At 40.6% G+C, this 22453-nt stretch overlaps 1 protein-coding gene across 3 annotated transcripts in view; it reads left to right on the top strand.

Moving 5' to 3' along the window:
• apc2 (APC regulator of WNT signaling pathway 2) overlaps positions 1-22453 on the top strand; it is a 45164-nt gene that overhangs the window by 3626 nt on the left and 19085 nt on the right. Inside the window, exons 2-7 of one of the 3 annotated variants that reach the window (XM_082506009.1) lie at positions 7711-7872; positions 18596-18686; positions 20105-20459; positions 20878-20986; positions 21129-21242; positions 22085-22159. In XM_082506009.1, coding sequence (XP_082362135.1) covers positions 7732-7872; positions 18596-18686; positions 20105-20459; positions 20878-20986; positions 21129-21242; positions 22085-22159 — 885 coding nt within the window. In that variant the 5' untranslated portion in view covers positions 7711-7731. Of the gene's footprint in view, positions 1-7710; positions 7873-8922; positions 9238-16189; positions 16249-18595; positions 18687-20104; positions 20460-20877; positions 20987-21128; positions 21243-22084; positions 22160-22453 lie in introns of those variants that run through there. The other 2 variants (XM_082506010.1, XM_082506011.1) reach the window with 2 other exon arrangements.

The raw sequence follows: 22453 nt of genomic DNA, 5'->3' as shown, positions 1-22453 counted from the left end.
ACCAGGAGAAAACGTACTGGAAGCCTCTGCTGCACATCAAGTTACAGTGAAATGCTGAACTCTGTTTTCACGGTTTTACAAATCCCAGGATGCACAAAATGAGGGGTTTTATTTTATTTTAGTGAACTAGTTTAAAAGACAATGAACCAACTAAAGACCAAAGTGTTATGGAAGGCTGAACACTCTTATTAAACAATCTATTAAGATTAAGATAATAAAAAAGATCCATTTCAGATCTATAACTGTCAGACAAGAAAGAGACAGAGGTGGCAAAAAGGGGCTGAAGATCTTATAAGGAAACAGATTTCATATCCAGAATTTGAGCTGAGCTCTAATTCGACTTTTGACTTCAAATGATTAATTATAATGATTACAGTAATGCTTTTTCGCCCCTGCCTGAAAGCTCAAAGTCGCTCACAGTCTAGTTCAGCTCAAGCCACGGTGACCTATGGACGGAGTATTACTCGTTGTTTTTGACTCTGCATCGTGGTCTCTTCCCGCTGCGCTCTCTGTAGTACACAACAGTTGGATGTCAGCTCCAGCTCTTTGTCACTCGCCGTGTGGCTGCCTGCGGCCTGAGAGTCTGCTGCGACTGTCATCTGGACTCCCCTCCTGCACTCGCTGACTTCCTGCAGTCGTCCTTGTGAGACGGGCTGTGTGGTCAAAAACACTGCTGGTCCAGGCCGGGTGAGCCTGTGTCCTCCACCAAAGTCATCTATTTTTCATTTTTACATGTGAATAGCAAAATAACTGCATATTGCTGTTTTTGAATAATCTTGTTTGATCATTCTGAACGGCCTTTAGCCTGAAACGCCTTTCAGAGTCATTATGCTTGTAACCCTGTAGGTCACATGACAGGGTTATTCCCACTTCTGGTTTGCCGCCTGCCACTTCAAATCAAAAGAAAAGTCTAATGAAACGGCAGCATCCCTGCATAATAATGGGACAAAATAATTTTCTGTGGGAAACCAGCATCAAAGGAAGGAAATCAGTGAGCTGATCAGCTGGTTTGCTCAAAGTGAAGAGCTGATTTTATCTGTTTACTTTAAATATGCTCTCAGACAGTCACTCAAAACTGTTATTGATGAGCACAGTGCACATGCACTGACGTCCAGTCTGTTTCCTCTTCGTTCTGTCATATTTCTGTTGATTTTCCTCCTTGAATCAGAGGAAAAGGTCATCTGACCTCTGGCAACGTTGTTTCTCGGACTCAGCGAGACTCGCAGACAGATCTCTGAGCTGGAAAGTTGGAGGAGGAGCTTATGCTATGTAGGGGTTAGTGTTTTCTGTCAGACTGGGCATCAGTTTAGTCTGTCACCTCTGACCTTTGACCTTCATTCCATCATCTGTTTGGGATTGAAGCTGTTGCTGCTATTTGCTCTCAGTGAGGGAACTTTTTGTGATTGAGCGTTGGATTCATGGCATTCCAGATGTTCTTGCAGTTTGAGAAAAAGGACGAAAAGCCAAAAGAAGAATTTTATCAAAATGCGCAAATAAATTGAGCTCAGATGAAAGTAGATTCATAAAAATGTGATTAATCAACAGTGCTGCAGATTTATTTGCTGCATCATTCAGCTGGTTTTGCGTTGCTGTATTTGCTTCACCTGCATGAGAATGTAGGTCATTTGTAGGAGGTCGACTTCTGCAGCATAAAACAAAGATGGAGGAACGTGTTTCTGCGTTATTGCTCGCTGACACGTCCTCTCGTCCTGTCGCTGAGTCTGCTCATCACAACAGGAGCAGCTGTTTGTACTGACTGCTTCACTGTTATGTCATCAAATCAATCACCTCTTCGATCAGCATCTGCTTCCATGCTTTTCACTCTCACGCTTATTCTTCCGTAGCAGCCTCCACCATTCAGTCTCACATTTCATCAACAACAGCAGCAGCAGAGCTGTTTGGTGTTGCTGACAGGAAGTATCTGATTGTTGTGGTTAATAAAGAGGCGCTCGCTTTGCTGGAGCAAAATTTTCATCCATCATCCATCCATCTGTTCCTCCTCCAGGCCTCACGTGACAAACCTGAAGCTGATCAACCGGTCAGAGCAGCATTTTATTAACAGTTAGTAGCTGTTAGGACTTGATAAACATCCTTCCCTTTATGGTAGAGACATAAAAAATAATTTTTTTTCTTCTTATCTATTAAACTTTCTCTGTGCCTCGCCTGGTGAACTTTTGATAACAGTGATTCCTTCAGTGTCAACATAACTTTCTAATATTCATAACCTAATGGTACATTTTTAAATTGAGATCCAGTTGAGTCATTAATTAATTAATCATAAAAATATATCAAACTATATCAAGCGATCAATAGGACTAAATCATATGATAGCGCACTAGCATAACACATAAGTAACATAACATGAAGGTATTTAAGAGCTAGCTGTAGCTCATTGTTGTCATTAAACAGGTGCACAGTATGTACACTAACATCATGCACTGCATACACAGCCTCCAGTACCTGCATCAGTGCAGCTCAGTCATTGTTTTGACTGATATTGATCTGCGTACACAACGATCACTGCAGTCATCTGTTATTTACCAAATCACAACAAGCACTACTGCAAGGCTTATTATTATTAGTGTTTTATGAGTTTATGTAGAACTCTTTTTATAATATATTTAAAACAAAGAACCAACAGTTTCTTGCATCAAGTATCTACAGTTAATCAAAAAGACATAATCAGGGTTGAAGAGGCCTGAACAGCACTCGTTTTCAGTGTTTCACAGTAAAATATATTTCAAGTAAATATATAACAATGAGACTTTCTGTGCAGAAATCTCCCCTCTGTGAGTTTGACCCACTTGGATGTAAAATGTGTTTTTATTCATGAAGTCCCAGTTCGAGGTTTGTAACCTGCTTTATTTTTATATTCGTGAACAAAGTGAGAGTCGATCAATCCTGCCACCTGCTCCACCCCCATATCCTCCCATCCTCCATCTCCCTACATCTCTGTCTCCTCTGGGACTGTCTGGTTACTGTGGCAACCGCATCCTCCAGGCATGAAAGAAAGGGTGAAAGAAAGAGGAGGAAAATGGTGCCAGCATCCTGTCAGTGTTTTTCTGCGGGTTTAAAACTACTTTATGTTGCATATTCAATCAGCACCAGATTGTATTATTAAACCAACATGATTTATTTTGTTTCAGCTGTTTAGGCTGAAACAAGCTAACAAACACGCTTCCTCTGTAGAAAATGGGACAGCTGGTGTTCGTAATGTTGCACTCTCCTACGTGCAGCATAAAAAATCAGTAACATTTTGTCACATTCAGTCACCTCCAGGTGTTGTGAAGACAGAAGTGGCTCAGTTTGGAAATCTTTAAATGCTGAAGATTTATGACGTACATCTGAATTCATTCATGTGTTTTTGAGCTGCAGCTTTTACCATGTCAGCAGGTTTCAGCGTTTGTTTGTTATTTGATCGTTTTTATTCTTTATTCTTTTTCCTTTATCCTTCCATTCTTTCTTACTCTGTGTTTTTTTCTTTCTGCCTTTTGTCTTTCTAGTAATTTTTTTCACTGTGTATTTCTTTCTTTCTGTTTTGCTTAATTTTAAGCTTTTTGTTTCTCATTTCCCATCATTCGGTGTTTGCTTTTAAACCACGTGGTTGGTTGACTTTGACTTTTAGATTTTCCCATTGTCTTTCATTCGTCATTGATCTTTCCTTTCTTTACTCTGTGTCTTTCTCACTGGTCTTTCTTAAACGTCCTTTCTTTCTTCCTCCTTTCCTTCTGTTTCCTCTCTTGCGGTCTAAATGCTGACACAGGATTTTCTTTTAGCATCTCTCTCTCTCCGAGTCAATCATCAGTCCTGTCAGGCCTCTGTGAAGGTTAATGACTTTCAGCCTTCTCCTCGAATCCAGCAAGACTGGATTAGTGTGTGTGTGTGTGTGTGTGTGTGTGTGTGTGTGTGTGTGTGTGTGTGTGTGTGTGTGTGCGTTGGCATTGCAGTGATGGTTTAAGGTTTACTGGCGGAGGTGTTTGTTTAGTTTTATGTTGGTTTAGTTGTATTTTTAATAAAGGTTTGTCTACTCACTGTGATTATTTCATCCTTTCTCATCTCATGCAGTCGACTCATATTGGGGTCACATGCATCGAATCAGTTGTTTCCATAGCAACAGTACCTTTAACAGGGGGTCCGTTAGCGCTCGTTAACTCTCTGTATGATTGGCCTGCCTCTCCAGAGCAGCTCTTTCTGCAGTCAGTGCTTTGCACTGACTGCGGCAGTGCGTGTCTGTGCGTGTGTGTGTGTGTGCGTGTGTGAGTGTGTGCGTGTGCGTGTGTGTGTGTGTGTGTGTGTGTGTGTGTGTGTGTGTGAGATGAAAAGGGAGGCAGAAAGAGCCATCGCTCCATGCAAATCTGTCACCATGGTAATGAGGGGGGTGAAGATGAGCATGTTACCCTGTTAAAGGGAATAACCATATATGCGAGGACTTTGATGGGGAAACACACACACACACACACACACACACACACACACACACACACACACACACACACACACTCACACACACTAGCTCAGGTCTGTACTGTCTGGGGACCTTCACACACATTTAGACTGCTATACTTACGACCTGTATTGGTTTGTTTTTGTGGGCAAACTCTGTGTGTGACAAATTGAATATTAGTGATACTGTAGTTACAATAATTTGAATGTCTCCACTCAAAGAAACCAAAGTAATCAAGGAACAGCACAAAGTGTGACGTCTTGGATTCAAAATAGCCTCCTTTCAAACAGATTTGTTTTGTTTGTTTGTTTTGACATTTAATAATAATAATAAGCTCCTTTTATAGCGTGTTATTGAAGTTATTACTATGTGCAGTGGTTTCAGTATCCAAATAGGTAACACACCCAAAGAGTGATCCGGACCTGGGCTTTGCTTGTTGTGATGATGGACATTAATGGAGTTCATCAGAGTGATATCAACTTATGGCAGCACCGATTGTCAGCATAGGTCAGTATAAGTGCCAAAAACTGTAGTTCATCTAATGGCTACTTGAGGCCGTGTCCAACAGCGAGTAAATTCCCAGAGACTCGCAAAATGTCCACATTTAAAGAAAAAAAATGTTTATAGCCTAGTGCTAAATTTCCTTCTTTGTGACCATTATTCCAACTTTACAGTGGGTATAATTTTTAACCCATTGAAATTTTTTATGGCATAACGTGAGGTTTGATGGAAAGCTGGGTGATGACACTGGTGGGTGTGGCCAGCTGGCTGCTGTGCTTCACCTCGGCTGCAGTACTTTGAAAAGGACCTCTGGATTATCTTTAATTCCCTTAATGGAAATGTCAGACAAATAATATGTGGGTAGGTTTAGGTCACTCGCTAAAATTCACCTTTTTAGTGACTGAACTTCTATCATATTATTTGTATGTTACTTAGTAATGATTTGTAGATGTCTTTGTGGCCTCCTACAGCAGAAAGTTGTTTGTAAAAACTAAATGAAGGACCAGAATGATGGTTTTTGCTGCTTCTGCTACTCTTCAAGAGTTCAGCTCTCAGATGGATTTAGAGAGATTTATTGGATTAGGATGCTGAGTCATTCATCACTGTCAGAGACAATGAGCATTTCTGTGCTCCATGGGTGAAGCTAATGTACTGCCCTGCCGACTAAACTGACTGAAACTATCTTTTCTTGGAGACAAATGATTATTAACAGATTTGAGGTGTCTCTCTTTTGAGGAGCCCGTTGTCTGTTATTCCATCCACTAATAAAACCAGCAGAGTGAAAGCTGCCATTCGCCAAATGTACAGTTATTACTTTGTGAATAAATTGATAAAAAAAGCAAAGTGCAGCACATGCGGTCCATGATCAAATCAAAGGGTGGTACAGAGCCTCAGTCCTCTGCAATCTTCCTGTAACACAAGATCACATCCAATAAAATCTGGATCCTGCTGCCTCTCTCAGACCTGCAGCTCTTACCCACAATCCCCTGAGAGGCAGAGGAGGGAGATTAGAGGAGAAGAGGAGGTCAGCCTCTCATAATGAATGCAGGAGTGACATTTGGTGCACTGACTCCACATTTGCTGAGCTGGACAGAAACCTGACAAAAGAAAATCCTTGAAAACATCTGAATAGGAACCAGACGCAGGACAGTAGCGTCAGTTTATTCACAACACAGCACAAACAAACGGCAGTGTGCGTCTCTGTTTGCCACTTCTCTGCAGTGAAGGTCACACCCTGGTTTGGACTAAAAACCACACTGAGCATGTGCAGCTCTGACCCTAACTGTCACGCCTCAGTGTGACATTCATGCATTCATCTGGTTTTAACATTTGTTTCTTCATCATTTTAACTATGCGTTGTGCACAAATGTGTTCATGATGCACAACTCTCATAATTGTCTTTCCCAAACCCCTGACATTTTAAACAGTGGTCTCCCATGGGAAATTTTGAGAAGCTTGATTTCCTGAATTTTGATGAATATTTATGCACCGATTTGTCGCTGAAATGGTTATTTTTATGAAGCAGATCACAAAACTCAGGCTTGGGCTCAGCTCAAAGCACTCAGGCATCTGTGCCTTTCAAATACGATTTATTTTTATTCAATTTATTTGTTATCTGTGTTGCGTCACCAAACACTCCTCTGTTCTTCTTTGTGTGTTCCTGCAGTTGGAGCTGATATCAGGCTACCTTTAAGACCTTTGTTAACCTAATATTCAAACTTAGATGTTTCAGTGACGTGTGCGCACACTTACATGTCACACATCTCAATGTTTTTATGAATGTAGCTTCTTGAAATACTGGCATTAATGTTTAATACCAGTTCCTACCCATACTTAAAGTGTAGGTACAGTAAAAGAAAACACAGAGCCCTTTTACTGTTTTTCTGTATCTAACTTTTTAATATATATTTTATTACTAAATTAACCTTTTTCATTGAGATGTAAATATATAAATCTATTTCATCAGACTACTCTATGTTATTTCAGCAATTTGTTCAAAGGTTATGTTTATTTTTTGGCCTTTGTGTTACTGCAGCAATATATATTATCTTCTCTTGTCTTATAAATAATGCAGTTCTGACACTTTATAATAACAGAAGTGTGAGAATGGGAAATATAGTTTTTTCTTTACCTCTAAAGTCACTACGTTAAATTGGTACTTTAAAAAAAGGTATTCTTAAATGAAATTTGCATTTTAAGTAAAAGAACCAGTAATTATTTCTAGGTACTGAAAATTACACCCTTAAGTCAAACAAACGCATTTTGCTTTATTTGTACCGCTTGAAAATCATTATTGTTGAAGCGAAAGATTTAAATCTTTTAACTCAAAAGTGCTAAACATCATTTTTTTAAAAATCAAAAAGAAAATGTAAAAAAATGATGTTTCCTTAATGAGATATTTGTAGCTGCACATAATTGAGTTTGAGGCCGTTTTTAGGAGACGTGGTTGTTTTATGTGCGACACAGTTGTGAAGAGTACTGTGGAAGTCTAATGCAGAAATATGAGACGTGACTGAGTGGAAAATTTGAAGCTCGGGCTGTTTCAGGATCAGCTGACTGGAAAGGGGAAAAAGCCCGAGGAGAACTTAGATAATATGTTATCTAACAAGAGCGTCCTGCCCGGAGGAGGCGAGGAAGCAAAGTTACCCATCACTCATACTTTCACACACTCCTCCCGTTCAGCTTCAGGTAGTTGCTGCCTGTGTGATGTCATCAGACCTGCCTCCAGCTTTTAACCATCCTCTTATGTGTGTGTGTTCCTGCAGGAGGCGCTGCAGAGTGTGAAGATGGCCAACACCGTGGCTTCCTACGACCAGCTGGCCCACCAGGTGGAGGCGCTCCGAAAGGAGAACTCCCACCTGAGGAGGGAGCTGGAGGATAATTCAAACCACCTGTCCAAGCTTGAGACTGAGACATTCGGCATGAAGGTCAGTGACGATCGAAGCACTTCGAGCCTCTCTGCAGCCGCTGGTTCCACCCGTAAATTGCATATAAATGATGGGCGTAGTTAAAGTCAAGGCAGAGCAGGAAGTGTCTGAAACTTTTCTCGTTTTAATGGCCAGCAGGGGGCGACTCCTCTGGCTGTAAAAGAAGTCTGATTGTGCTGAAGAACTACAGGAAACAAACATACTACTGAAATAATGTGTGACCTCATTAAACACTTACCAGCTGAGTTTATGGTTTCAAAATTTTTAACATAAAATGAATTATGCTAGAGTAAACAAAGACCATAAAGCAGGAGATGATGTAGGGTGTTTTTGGATCGACAGGGTGCTGCCATGTCAAATATTCCCGTTGCTCTTCATGTCTATTTCCAAACAGGCAACATGGTGATTGTTATAATGCCCAAGTGGAGATTTCAAAAATAGGACTTCCCTCACCAGCTGGTTTTGTCTTTTATCTTTTATCTGTGGTTCCACCTAATTTCATATTCCTCCGTTTATTGCTAAATAATTCTTTACTGTAAACTTATATTTAATAATGAAATTACAGAGTTAAACTTGCTAAACTATATCTACTATTTTTAATGAGTTTGATTTTAAGATTTATCACAATAATAATGTGGTTGACACAAAGTCCCGAGCTATGCATGAACTGGTCTGCCCTAGCACAACACACACAAACAATTCAATTCAATTTTATTTATACAGCGCCAAATCACAACAAAAGTCGCCTCAATGTGCTTTATATTGCACAGTAGATTGTACAATAATAGATACAGAGAAAAACCCAACAGTCATATGACCCCCTATGAGCAAGCACTTTGGCGACAGTGGGAAGGAAAAACTCCCTTTTAACAGGAAGAAACCTCTGGCAGAACCAGGCTCAGGGAGGGGCGGGGCCATCTGCTGCGACTGGTTGGGGTGAGAGAAGGAAGACAGGATAAAGAAATGCTGTGGAAGAGAGACAGAGGTTAATAACAGATATGATTCAATGCAGAGAGGTCTGTTAACACATAGTGAGTAGGGGTGCAACGATATTCGTATCGATATTGAACCGTTCGATACAGTGCTTTCGGTTCGGTACGCATATGTATCGAACAATACAAAATTTTTAATTTATTTTATCAACTTTCCTTCTGACGATGCTGTCTGTGTTGAGCGCTCAGTGGATCTGCGCTCGACAGTGCAGCCTAGGCGGAGTAGTCGAACGCAGATTCACTGAGCGCAGGGCAAGCTAGCAAGACAGAAGTTAAGCTCTCCTTGCAACATGGCAAATTGAACCTCCCCCACCCTCATTCAGATCTGGCGTTTGGAACTATTTTGGTTTTCATGTGACGTATGACCCTGAAGGTAAGCGCGTCATGGACTAAAGTAAAACAGTATGTTGGATGTGCCACGCAATGCTCAATTACATGGGTGGGAGCTAGTGTGTTAGCGCAGTTAGCTCGTTAACGTGTTGGCCGTCCAGCCCCACGCTCAGGGCGATCCGCGGTAGCTCGTTAACGGAGATTTGCTGTGTTGTGGCGTTAACGTCATTTCAACGAGATTTACGCTGACAGCACTAGTGGGAACACAACGAATATGACTGCACATTTACTCCGACATCATCCTAGTGCAAAGACAAGTGGAAGCAGACAAAAACAACAAGCACGCATGCTACAAACTTTACCCGAGTCATTTAGACAGCCGTTAGCACAGGATTCTCCTTATGGGGACCTGATATGTTTAATATGCTGCTGAGAATATAGCCCAGAAGAAGTGGATAGTATAGCTTTTATTTTGGAAAGAGACATTTCTCTGTAATAAACTCTCTTTTCCAAAGATGAGAGATTTCTCAATCAGATACAGGGCTTGCAAAATTTTTCCAGTCGGGCTACCAAAATCTCTCTCTGCCCTGCCCGTCGGGCTATTGTAGGAAGGAAAAATATATGTCAATGCTTTTGCATTCTTTCGGAAATGTAGCTGGGTAATTATGTCATTGGCATCGGTGAGCCACTGTCAATTTCAAATTCAAATTTTATTTGTCACGTACACAGTCATACACAGTACGATATGTAGTGAAATGCTTGGACAACTGCTCGTGACCTAAAGAGAACAAAAAAGGAAAAGGCTATGAATAAGATAGGAAATAAATATGAAAAATTAAAAAGGGTAAATTTAACTATGAAGGAATAAAATATAAATTAAGGTTAAAAATGAAATAACTGTACAACACAAATTAGAATGAAGGGTAAATTTAACTGGGAAAGAATAAGATAAAATATATAAATTAAAGTTGAAAATAAAATAACTGTACAACAAAATACACAATACACAATATAGAACTATATAAGAATGTATGAAGAAATCTAAATATAAATAAATATATACACAATAACAGCAGCTGTACAAGTATTAACTGGAAATGAAGAATATAGTGACCAGTGTTGTGCAAAAACAAAGTCCAGAAAGTCCAGTGTGTGTGTAAGAACCATATGTGTGGGTCAGTACTGTGTGGTGGTGTGATTGAGAGACCGTATCGCCTGCGGGAAGAAGCTCCTCCTCAGTCTCTCTGTGTTGGTCTTCAGGGAGCGGAATCGCTTTCCTGACCTCAGCAGAGAGAACAGTCTGTTGTTGGGATGGCTGAGGTCCTTCACGATCTTCCTGGCCTTAGTCCAGCACCGCCTGCTGTAGATTGAGTGCAGGTCAGGGAGCTCGGAGCGGATGGTGCGCTCAGCTGACCGCACAACCCTCTGTAGAGCTCGTCTGTCCTGCATGGTGCTGTTCCCGAACCAGGTTAAGATGTTTCCCGCCAGGATGCTCTCTATGGTGCACGAGTAAAAGTTCCTGAGCACCTTGGAGGGCAGTTGGAAGTCTCTCAAGCGTCTGAGGTGGTAGAGACGCTGTCGGGCCTTTTTCACCACGGTGTTGATGTGACAGGACCATGACAGGTCCTGCGTGATGTGAACTCCGAGGTATTTGAAGCTGTCCACTCTCTCCACTGGGCACTCGTTGATGACGGGTGTCTGGTAGTTCCTCTCCTGCTTAGTGCTGAAGTCCACTATCAGCTCCTTTGTCTTACTGACGTTTAGAAGGAGGTTGTTCCTCTGGCACCAGTTCTCCAGATTCCTAATCTCCTTCAGGTAGGCCGTCTCGTTGTATATGTGACATATGTGTGACATATTGAAATCGCATTTGAATTTGCGCTTGTTTTTTGCTTTCACTTTGCAATCGCGCGAACTGTGTATAGAGAGCGACAGCACTGATCTGTGAGTGATGATAATTTGCGCACCAATTCCTCTGACATCGTCTTATCAATCGTTAGCTTACTATGCAAACATGACAAGTGAAATCTCCGGCAGCTTAAACATGTGAGAGGCTGATCACGCAGAGAATCGCTGAGCATTATGTGTGTGTGTGTGTAAAAGCAGCAGGATATATATTTTAGTTCTGCTGAGCCAAATAAGACAGGTCAGGGTGAAGAAGTGACAGCCAAAGAAAAGCTTACCACAAAACGGAAAAGTTATGACAAATCAGACTATAAGGCAAAAAGAAAGTGCAGCTTTATGGTTTCATGGACAAAATAATTTCTGTGGCTGCAATATGACGAGCTAAATAACCAGGGCTGCACATAAGTGGTCCGCAGGTGCGCATTCGCTGTCAAAATAAAAAATGTGCACAAGATAAGAAGTTGCAACGCGTGTTTGCGTACATAAGATTTTCAGGAGGACAGACATTTGTTTAGAACTCTTAAAGATGTCGAAGAAGCTCCTTTAAGCAATTACTTTGGTGTTCCTCCACCGCCAAACAAATGTCAGAAGGAGTCCGAACCACAAAAGAAGCACGTATTCTCGGAAAAGTAGTTGCAGGAGGTGAGCTGGCTTCAAACAAATGATGAACGCACAGAGATGTGGTGCGGAATGTGCTGTGAAAATTTAATAAATGACAAATTAAAAAGGCATGAACATTTTTTTTGTATCGAAAAAATATCGAACCGTGACACCAAAGTATCGAACCGAACCGTGAATTTTGTGTATCGTTGCACCCCTAATAGTGAGTGAGAAAGGTGACTGGAAAGGAAAAACTCAATGCATCATGGGAATCCCCGGCAGCCTACGTCTATTGCAGCATAACTAAGGGAGGATTCAGGGTCACCTGGTCCAGCCCTAACTATATGCTTTAGCAAAAAGGAAAGTTTGAAGCCTAATCTTGAAAGTAGAGATAGTGTCTGTCTCCTGAATCCAAACTGGAAGCTGGTTCCACAGAAGAGGGGCCTGAAAACTGAAGGCTCTGCCTCCCATTCTACTTTTAAATACTCTAGGAACAACAAGTAGGCCTGCAGAGCGAGAGCGAAGTGCTCTAATAGGGTGATATGGTACTACAAGGTCATTAAGATAAGATGGGGCCTGATTATTTAAGACGTTGTATGTGAGGAGCAGGATTTTGAATTCTGGATTTAACAGGAAGCCAATGAAGGGAAGCCAAAACAGGAGAAATCTGCTCTCTCTTTCTAGTCCCTGTCAGGACTCTTGCTGCAGCATTTTGGATCAGCTGAAGGCTTTTCAGGGAGTTTTTAGGACTTCCTGATAATAATGAATTACAGTCGTCCAGCCTGGAAGTAATAAATGCATGAACTAGTTTTTCAGCGTCACTCTGAGACAGGATATTTCTAACTTTAGAGATGTTGCGCAAATGGAAGAAAGCAGTCTTACATATTTGTTTAATATGTGCGTTGAAGGACATGTCCTGGTCAAAAATGACTCCAAGGTTCCTCACAGCGTTACTGGAGGCCAAGGTAATGCCATCCAGAGTAAGAATCTGCTTAGATACCATATTTCTAAGCTTTTCAGGGCCGAGTACAATAACCTCAGTTTGATCTGAATTAAGAAGCAGAAAGTTAGCGGCCATCCAGGTCTTTATGTCTTTAAGACATTCCTGCAGTTTAACTCATTGGTGTGTGTTATCTGGCTTCATGGACAGATAGAGCTGGGTGTCATCAGCATAGCAGTGTAAATGTATGCTATGTCTTCTAATGATACTGCCTAAGGGAAGCATGTATAATGTAAACAGAATTGATCCTAGCACTGAACCCTGTGGAACTCCATAATTAACCTCAGTGTGTGAAGAGGACTCTCCATTTACATGCACAAACTGGAGTCTATTAGATAGATATGATACAAACCACTGGAGTGCAGTACCTGTAATACCTACAGCATGTTCTAATCGCTCTAATAGGATATTATGGTCGACAGTATCGAACGCTGCACTGAGGTCTAGCAGGACAAGCACAGAGATGAGTCCACTGTCAGAGGCCATAAGAAGATCATTTGTAACCTTCACTAAAGCTGTTTCTGTGCTGTGATGAGCTCTGAAACCTGACTGAAACTCTTCAAATAAACCTCTGCAGATGATCTGTTAGCTGTTTGACAACTACTCTTTCAATGATGTTTGATATGAAAGGAAGGTTGGAGATTGGCCTATAATTAGCTAAGGCTGCTGGGTCTAGAGATGCTTTTTGAGTAAAGGTTTAACTACAGCCAGCTTGAAGGCCTGTGGTACATAGCTGATCATTAGAGATAGGTTGATCATATTTAAGATCGAAGAATTAATTAATGGCAGGACTTCTTTGAGCAGTTTTGTAGGAATGGGGTCTAAAAGACACGTTGAAGGTTTGGAGGAAGTAATTATTGAAGTTAACTCAGAAAGATCAATTAGAAAAAAAGAGTCAAACTTAACATCAATGGTACTAAGAGTAGCTGTAGATAATGTTACAACTGTGGGATGATTACTGGTCATTTTTTCTCTAATGATAAGAATTTTATTTGTGAAGAAGTTCATGAAGTCATTACTAGTTAACGTTAAAGGGATGGTTGGCTCAAAAGAGCTCTGACTGTTTGTCAGCCTGGCTACAGAGCTGAAGAGAAACCTGGGGTTGTTCTTATTCTTCAATCAGTGATGAATAGTAAGATGTTCTGGCTTTGCGGAGGGCTTTCTTATAAAGCAGCAAACTATTTCTCCAGGCTAAATGATGATCCTCTAAATTTGTGACACGCCATTTCCTCTCCAGATTACGAGTCATCTGCTTTAGGGTACGTGTTTGAGAATTATACCACGGAGTCAGGTACTTCTGATTAGAGACCTTAGTTTTCACCGGAGCTACAGTATCCAGAGTCGTACGTAGTGAGGAGGTGAAATTATTAACAAGATAATCGACCTCTGTTGGAGCAGCGTTCAGATAGCTACTCTGCTCTGTGTTGGTACAGGGCATTGAAGATGATAACAGTGGGTGGATTATATTCTTAAACTTAGTTACAGCACTTTCAGAAAGACATCTACTGTGATAAAGTCTACTCTTCACCGCTGTGTAATCAATTATTGTAAATGTAAATGTTATCAGGAAATGATCAGACAGGAGAGGGTTTTCAGGAAACACTGTTAAATGTTCAGTTTCTATGCCATATGTTAACACAAGATCTAGAGTGTGATTAAAGTGGTGGGTGGGTTCTTTTACATTTTGACAGAAGTCAATTGAGTCTAATAACAGATTAAATGCCATGTTGAGACTGTCATTTTTAGCATCTACATGGATGTTAAAATCACCCACAATAATTATTTTATCTGAGCTCAGAACTAAATCAGATATAAAGTCTGAGAAATCAGACAGAAACTCTGTGTAAGGCCCAGGTGGACGATAGATGATAACAAGTAAGACTGGTTTCTGAGTTTTACAGCTGGGGTGGACGAGGCTAAGCATCAGGCTTTCAAATGAATTAAGTCTGTCTGGGTCTTTGGTTAATTAATAGGCTGGTGTGAAAAATTGCTGCCACACCGCCCCCTCGGCCTGTGCTTCGAGATTTCTGGTAGCTAGAATGACTCGGGGGTGTTGATTCATTTAAACTAACATAATCATCCTGCTGCAACCAGGTTTCTGTAAGGCAGAGTAAATCAATGTGTTGATCAATTATTAAGTCATGTACTAACAGAGACTTGGAGGAGAGAGACCTAATATTTAATAATCCACATTTCACTGTTTTACTCTTTGGTTCAGGTGTGGATACTTTATTGTTCTTTCTTTGTGATTGTTTATGTTTAAGTTGTTTGTTGATGGTTTTTAGTTTGTTTTTGTCTGTTTGGGAGCTGACACAGTCTCTATGGAGATGGGTTTTTGGGGGGGTAGCAGGAGGAGAGAAGCTGCAGAGAGGAGTGTAAGACTGCAACTCTGCTTCCTGGTCCCAACTCTGGATAACATCTTATAAGTGCTGTGTCGCGTGCGGCCTTCCAAGCTCAAAGCCTTTGCCCTCCATAGATCAGCCAGACTCGCGCTGGCTGTAGCTTTCAACCTTTAATTACCTTGAGCACAACTCTAAAATAAGCAACAAACTGCAATGTGTATGGAATGATCAGGGTTACATCTGCAATGGAAAATCATGTTATTATTCTGGTACCTGCAAGGAAAAAGATCAAACTGAAATTATAGCCATCACTGTAAATGCAAAAGATAATGTAAGGTCAAAAACTTCAATTTATGCTTAATGCAAAGCTGGTTATATACTTCTAATGAACTAATAATGCCATATTAAAATAATGAATGAAAATGAGAAAAACATCCCCTCCTTATTTTACATCATATTTTGGGGGGTTTAATAAATTTGTCCATATTTCTAGAAATGAGAGCTGCTCCATCCAAAGTGGGATGGATGCCGTCTCTCCTAACAAGACCAGGTTTCCTCCAGAAGGTTTGCCAATTATCTATGAAGCCCACATCGTTTCTGGGACACCACTCAGACAGCCAGCAATTTAAGGAGAACATGCGGCTAAACATGTCACTACAGAGTCCCACATTGTTTTGGCAAAGTTGCACACCGAAACAGAATAAAAAATCCGACATGTCAGTAACCAGCTGGGCTGAACATAAAATGTCCATAACATGGTTCCAGGGTCACGTGTACTCTTCTTAAGCTTGTTGATTTCATATTAAGATTATTTTAGGATTATTTGTTCAAACTGCTAATCCTGATGTTAAAAAATAAACCTTTAAATTCAGATTCTCTTTCATATTTTTGAATTTTATAGCCCATAATCAGACATCTTAATCAAATCAGCTATTTCTACGTCAGAATAATGAATAAATTCACACTGAGAGCGAGAAGGCTGTGAATCAGGCCAAGACTCAAAGGCTGCTGGATGTAAATCCCATCAGCTGCAGGCACACAGACACACATGTTCATGTACACATGTACGCACTGACTCACGTGTCCAGATGCTGAGAGCAGCTAGATTATGAGGCAGAGATCAGCAGGTTTTAGTCAGAACCAGGACAGAGAACGGAGAGAGCAGACATACACACAGAGTTCACTGCTGCACCAAGTTCACCTGTAGCAGGTAAGTCGACTGATAAAAACACCTTTAATATCCAAACTGATAGATTACAACTAGCTGATGAGAAGGAAGGACTGCTTTTTATTCTGCTTTTTATCTCTATCAGTGATGAGGTGACGTTTTGTCTGCTGCTTTTAGGGATTATTATCTTTTTATGTTTATTAATCTCATCAGTCAGGATAAAAATGAAGATAAATCAAAAAATCATTTTGTCTGGTTAGTTTGAAAAAAATCACTAACAGTCATCAGATATTTCTGTGTGTCATGTAGCAACTAATGTTTATACTCCAGTCATTTTAATATATTCAGTTTAATACCTGTAAGTAGTAACTTCATGGTGGTTTAACCACAGATCTCATGAGATTCAATAGCTGAGTTTTATTTATTTTGGTGGGAAACCAAGTCTTTGTCAACTGCAGAAGTAAAACAGAGCTTTCACTGAGACTAATCGCTCCTGCTTGTACACGGAGGATAATCTTTCTAGACTGTAAGAGAAAATGTTTTTAATACCACAAGAATCCCTGCACTGCTCGCACTGTGCGGATTTCATTCATTTGTCTCTGCGTTCCTGGAATATGCAAAAACAACGTCCATGTAAGTGGGATTTGCTGGATTTTGAATATAAGCTTTAATTCATACAGAGAAACACAGAAGACATGTTTCTCTGTGTGCACAGCTCAATCTATATGAATACCAAAATGACACAAATACGTTTAAAATACAAGTTTGTAATGAAAGTGTGTTTTAATGTATACTTCAACAACAAAAACACAAAAGAGGGTTAGTCAGTTCTTTCAGTTTCCAGAAGCAATACAAAGTAGGTCACAGAATAAAGTGAGAATAAAACCGGACTTTAAAAATGAGGGAAAATGACTTCTCCGTGATGTTTGAAGCTTCTTTGTTGTTATCAAGTCCGCTTTAAATCAAATATACCTTACAGGCTACAAGACCAACAATAATACGCCTCACAGAAGGACCCCAAAAGGCTTATGTTATTATATATAAGATACTTTACTGCTTAATTGAGGATATTCGTTTTAAATTTTGATAAAATAGAGGCAGTATAATGTCCTCGTAAGTGGATATCAGGCCCTTGTAGAGCAAAATTTCCACATATGTGGACGCCAGGTCCTAGGAGGTTAAATGGGCAATTTGATTGATTGATTGAATCTTTATTTTGAACATGTTGAAAAAGTACAACAAAATAGAATTAAAAGAGACAAATGAACAAAGCAAAACAAAAGGAAAACGAGCAACCACAACTCCAAATAATGTTCATGTTCAAAAAGGAGCAGGAAGAAGCATAAACTTATTTAATCCCACCCCTTTTCCACTATCTAGTATCAATAGACTACAGAAATACCTCATTGCAATTACATTATATGTTATGTGTAATTAATTTTTTTTTTTTAATTTATATTTCACTATGGAAGTTTTATATTGACCTTAAATATAAATCCAGCATAGGAATTATTACATCTAACACTCATTTAAAAACACTCACCACTCAACGTTACAATTAATCACTTTACTGTAGCGAGTGTATTTTTGTAGTAGATGAGACCAAGAAGAACGAGATCAGGAGGGAAGTGTTTGCGAAGCTGACCCAAAAGCACTCGCGGAGGAGAGGAAACTAAGTATAATAAAAAGCAAGACGTTTATTTAGGCTGATGAAAAGATAGCCAAACAAGGCGAGACAAAACAAAGAACTAAACTAAAACCTAAACTGGAAAAATAAAACTAACCATGAAAATGAGGACAAGAGACAACATGAAACTGAACAGGAACATCCAAAAACATGACTGTGAAATAATCCAAACATAAGTACGACAGCAGAAAACAAGACTCTGTGAGCATGACTTGACATGAAGACAACAGACAACCTGACATGAAGAGAAGGAGGACTTAAATACACACAAGGGTTTATAATAAGGGAAGTGGAAACACCTGGGGAGGCACAGCTGGAGCTAATCTGACATAACAAGACAAAGGAAGCAAAGCAGAAACCAGACTTTCAAAGTAAAACCGGAAACACACAAACACAGAGGCAAGGATGACAAGGAAGACAAGAGAACAGAGACCTGAAACGTGGGACAGGAAGGCACAGAGTAGAAACACCGAACACAGGGGAGGCACAGAAACACAACCTAAAGACTAGAAATCAAGAAATACTAGTTAGAAATACAAAAAGGAAACCAAAACACTAGCAGAGATAAACCACGATGAAATCAAAGATGAATGATAACACAAAACACTGGGTCTCAGACCCAGCCCCTGACAAGGAAGTGACCTTTTGACCTGGAAATGTCTTTTGTGGAGTTTCACCACATTCATGTTGTTTTCTTCTTAGGAGGTGCTGAAACAACTGCAGAGTAAGCTGGAACAGGAGGCAGGGACCCTGGCATCGTCTGGAAGGAGCGACGTGCTGCACCAGCTTAAAGGTCGAAATCTGGCTTGACTTTTTTGTAATTTGAGGATTGTTTCTGCCTGAGGACCATTTTCTAGGAACCATTTAAGGAACTTGGGATGTTCACCCCCAGAAAGTTCCCCTCATACTGAACAACATTACAACTTGAGAACCAGGTTCAGATTTGCTCGTCTCTTTTTTCTGGATTTAGAAAAAATGGTTTATGTTGACAATAATTTGCTTTAAAATCACAGTGAGAGAAGGTTATAACTGTCTGTTTAGTCACTGTACATCTGGAGACTACATTTCCCCCTTAATTGTTGTAATTTTCCTTCTAATTTCTGTCCCGGTTGCACCTACCTGACTCTGCTGGTGTGTGAAGCTCAGAGCTCAGAGCCTCCAGTGAGACTAATCATCACTTACAGAGAAAGCAGATTGACTCATTCAGCTAATCTGATTGGCTCCAGCAAGCCAGGCCTCATTCAGTTAAATAGCCAGTTATTGTCAATTACTTTGTCTGGACAGGAATTTGTTCATTTCCAGCTGACAGATGTGTTTATAGACTTCAGCTGTCTGTCAACTCAGCTACACAACTGAAATTAAATCAGTCTAATTAATAAACATAAAACCAACAGTTTAGCTGCATTAATGCTGAATTTAGACAACTTTACTTCAAATGTAACCATACAAACTTAAAAGTGGTGGTCCAGTTAAAAAATAGAGTGCTTTAGTATTATTTATGGTACTGGTAACCAGTGAAAGCCAGCCAGGTTAGACAGATGACAGATTTTATGACAGAGCATTTAAATAAAAAATAGATTGTTGCTAATGACAGAATATTTTTGTTTACACGTTTTATGAGTCACAGAAATTTAGCATTTAAACACCAAAACATCCAAAGAAAAAACAGATTTGCTGTTAAAGTCTGAAAAAAGTGGAGATGTTTGTTGTTTTTTTTCCTTAAATATAATTTTAGATCACAATAAGCAAAATGAAGACAAGCCTATCACCTGCATAGAAATGACCAGATGTAAATGGCCTGTATTTATGTAGTGCTTTACTTAATCCCTAAGGACCCCAAAGCGCTTTACACATCCAGTCATCCACCCATCCACACACTGGTGATGGCAGCTACATTGTAGCCACAGCTGCCCTGAGCCTCGCCTCTGTCAGTGCGGACACTTAATGGATTAAACACAGTATAAGTCCTTTAACAAAATAATTTTATGCAGAAATATTGCAAAAAATGTGAGTATAAATATGCTGAAGAGTATTATTGACGAATAAAAGATAGTGACTGTAATTCTAAAATCAAACGCTGAATATCCTGGGGCTGCTGTTACATCATAGGCAGAAATTCCAATTTTAAATAAACCAGATTTAAAAGTAGAGCCTGAGTTGTTGATCTGATGGCTCTTGACCCTCCTTCACCTCCTCCTCCTCCTCCCTCAGAACTCCACATGGACCTCACCAATTACTACGAACTCAAACATCAACCTCATAACCTGAGGCTGCTGACAGGCTGCCTAGGAGGGGCGGGGCCAGGTGTTGGCGGAGGTGCAGAACTAGATGATCACCTAGCTCTGGCCCCGTCCTCGTGCTCCTCCTCCTCCTCGATGGCCGCAGTAAGCAGAGGTAGGAGTCCTCACCGATCGGCATCCTGTCAAAGCACAGTGTCTGCCGGGAAGACTGCCGCTGTCATCCTGCCGCATCACTTCCTGGATGGAGCCCCGCCCAAAATAGCTATGATCACTGGAGCAGACGGACGAGTGATTGACCATCACCTGGACGAGCTGTGCAAGGAGAGGTAAGCTGATTTCCATAAATATTAACTGAGGCACCTCAGGGTGGGAGGTCACATGGGACTGGTACAGTCAAGTTCACGGACCCAGAGCCTTCATCTGAGTTTACAGATGACACAACGTGTGAGAGAGCTGATTAATCAGCAATTTTTTAAGATTTTAAATAATGAAATGTATAATAACACAATATAAGTAGTGTTTAATTGTGAAATTTCCAAAGAAAAAACTTTTTCTAAAAGGAAATTAGACCTGCAGGCTAATGTAACTTGTTCCATGGTAGTTAAGATGAAGAGCTTTTCATCTGATGTAGCCACCAAACGAATGGCAATAAGCTCCGCCTTACTTGATGCTAATCAGGTTTTAGCCTGTCAGTGTTATGATGTATGGTTATGATATAATAATAACGGTTACAACTATCTACAGGGACCTCCTGCTGGGGGAAATTGACCGAGAAGAGAGGGAGCGCTGCTGGTTCTTCAGCCAGCTTGAGGAGCTGTCACAGAAACTGGCCCAGCTGCCACGCATTGACACGGTGAGAGTTTATTGATATAATAAAGGATATAACCACAGAAATGCAAGCTTTGGGTGTTTTTACTCATACATGGACTTGTTATTTTGTCCAGTAATCAGAGAAACCTTTGACCTCTGACCTCGGTGTGTTTCTGCTGCTACAGTTTTCACTACAGATAGACATGATCCGGCAGAAGCTGGAGTTCGATGCTCAGAAGATCCGGTCTGTGATGGAGGAACGCTTCGGCACCAGTGATGAGGTGGTTCACAGGACGCAGGTGAGTTTGATCAACTCAGTTTCCTTAATAACAACTGAAAGAAGCCAAACACTGGACATTGACATTTCCATAGTTTTATGAAGTCCGTTTCTGAAGTTTGGCCACCGCTGTAGGTCATGTTTGGATAAACTAGCTAGTGCTGTCTGAGTTTGGCCCAAACGTGTAGGTTCATCACACAAACACACACCTGCCAGTCAGTCCTAAGTAACCACCAGAATTTCTCACACATCTTTATTAGTATAATTAACCTCACAGTGTGTCCGATTATCTGTCACATAACTGCACTGAAATGTGTCATCAACAGTACGAATACGGCAAACAGGTCAACTTCAGTAACTGCCAGCAAGTGGATGTGAGGCCTAGTAGGCAGTCAGCTGCTTTCCCACCTGTGTTAGCGTCCACATCACAAACAGTTCACATGTGTAATGAAGCAAAGTCAAAGCCTCCATGAATTTAAACAGCTGCTGTGAACGGGTATATTATAGTAGGCAAATCTCTCAGAAACCCCATGTCAAATGTAACTCTTGATGAGCCATGCGATAGCCAACGTTGTTACTTTCTTTTTTAACCCTGGATATCACAGTAATATAACTGAAGTGAATTATCGTGAGAACCCTAATCCACGCAGAGGGTTCGTCGTGGGAACAAAATGGCCGTGAATAAAGTGCAAATCCACAGCTTGAGTCATCAGTCCCGGTATTCATGATGACATGTCAGAATAATTAGATTATAAACTACAGCGACTAGAGATTTCTGCCCATGAGCTGTGTCAGCGACAACTGCTGGTGGAAAAAACACATCTGGATGCATCTGAAATGTGTGTGTCTGTGTGTGTGTTGCAGAAGCGTGTTGCTCGTCTAGAGCAGCTGGAGAAAGAGCTGCAGGAGGCCCGAGGGAGTCAGGAGAGCCAGCTGCAGGTCAGATATACTGTACACTCTAACACACACACAGCAGTGTGTGAATCCACAGGATATTTGTGCATTAAATGTGTTAGTGATGAATTCTGTAGACGCTTTAATTGGATGCAGAGATGTCACATGGCGACTATAAGAGCTGTGATTGGTCAGCTGAGGCTTCTGGTGTCTGATGCTGGTGGATTTTTTTTCTTGTGGGTGACCAACAGCAGAAATGTGTAAAAATCTGTTGCTAGAAAAAAGCAGGAAAGGTTAGTATTCATGATTGCTGTGATCCAGTGTCGTGATTTTTGAAAC

The sequence above is a fragment of the Aulonocara stuartgranti genome (assembly GCF_965226115.1).
Source record: "Aulonocara stuartgranti genome assembly, chromosome: 15".
NCBI lineage: Eukaryota > Metazoa > Chordata > Actinopteri > Cichliformes > Cichlidae > Aulonocara > Aulonocara stuartgranti.
Note: the sequence above shows the minus strand (reverse complement) of the source record. Positions and strands in the feature narration are given on the sequence as shown.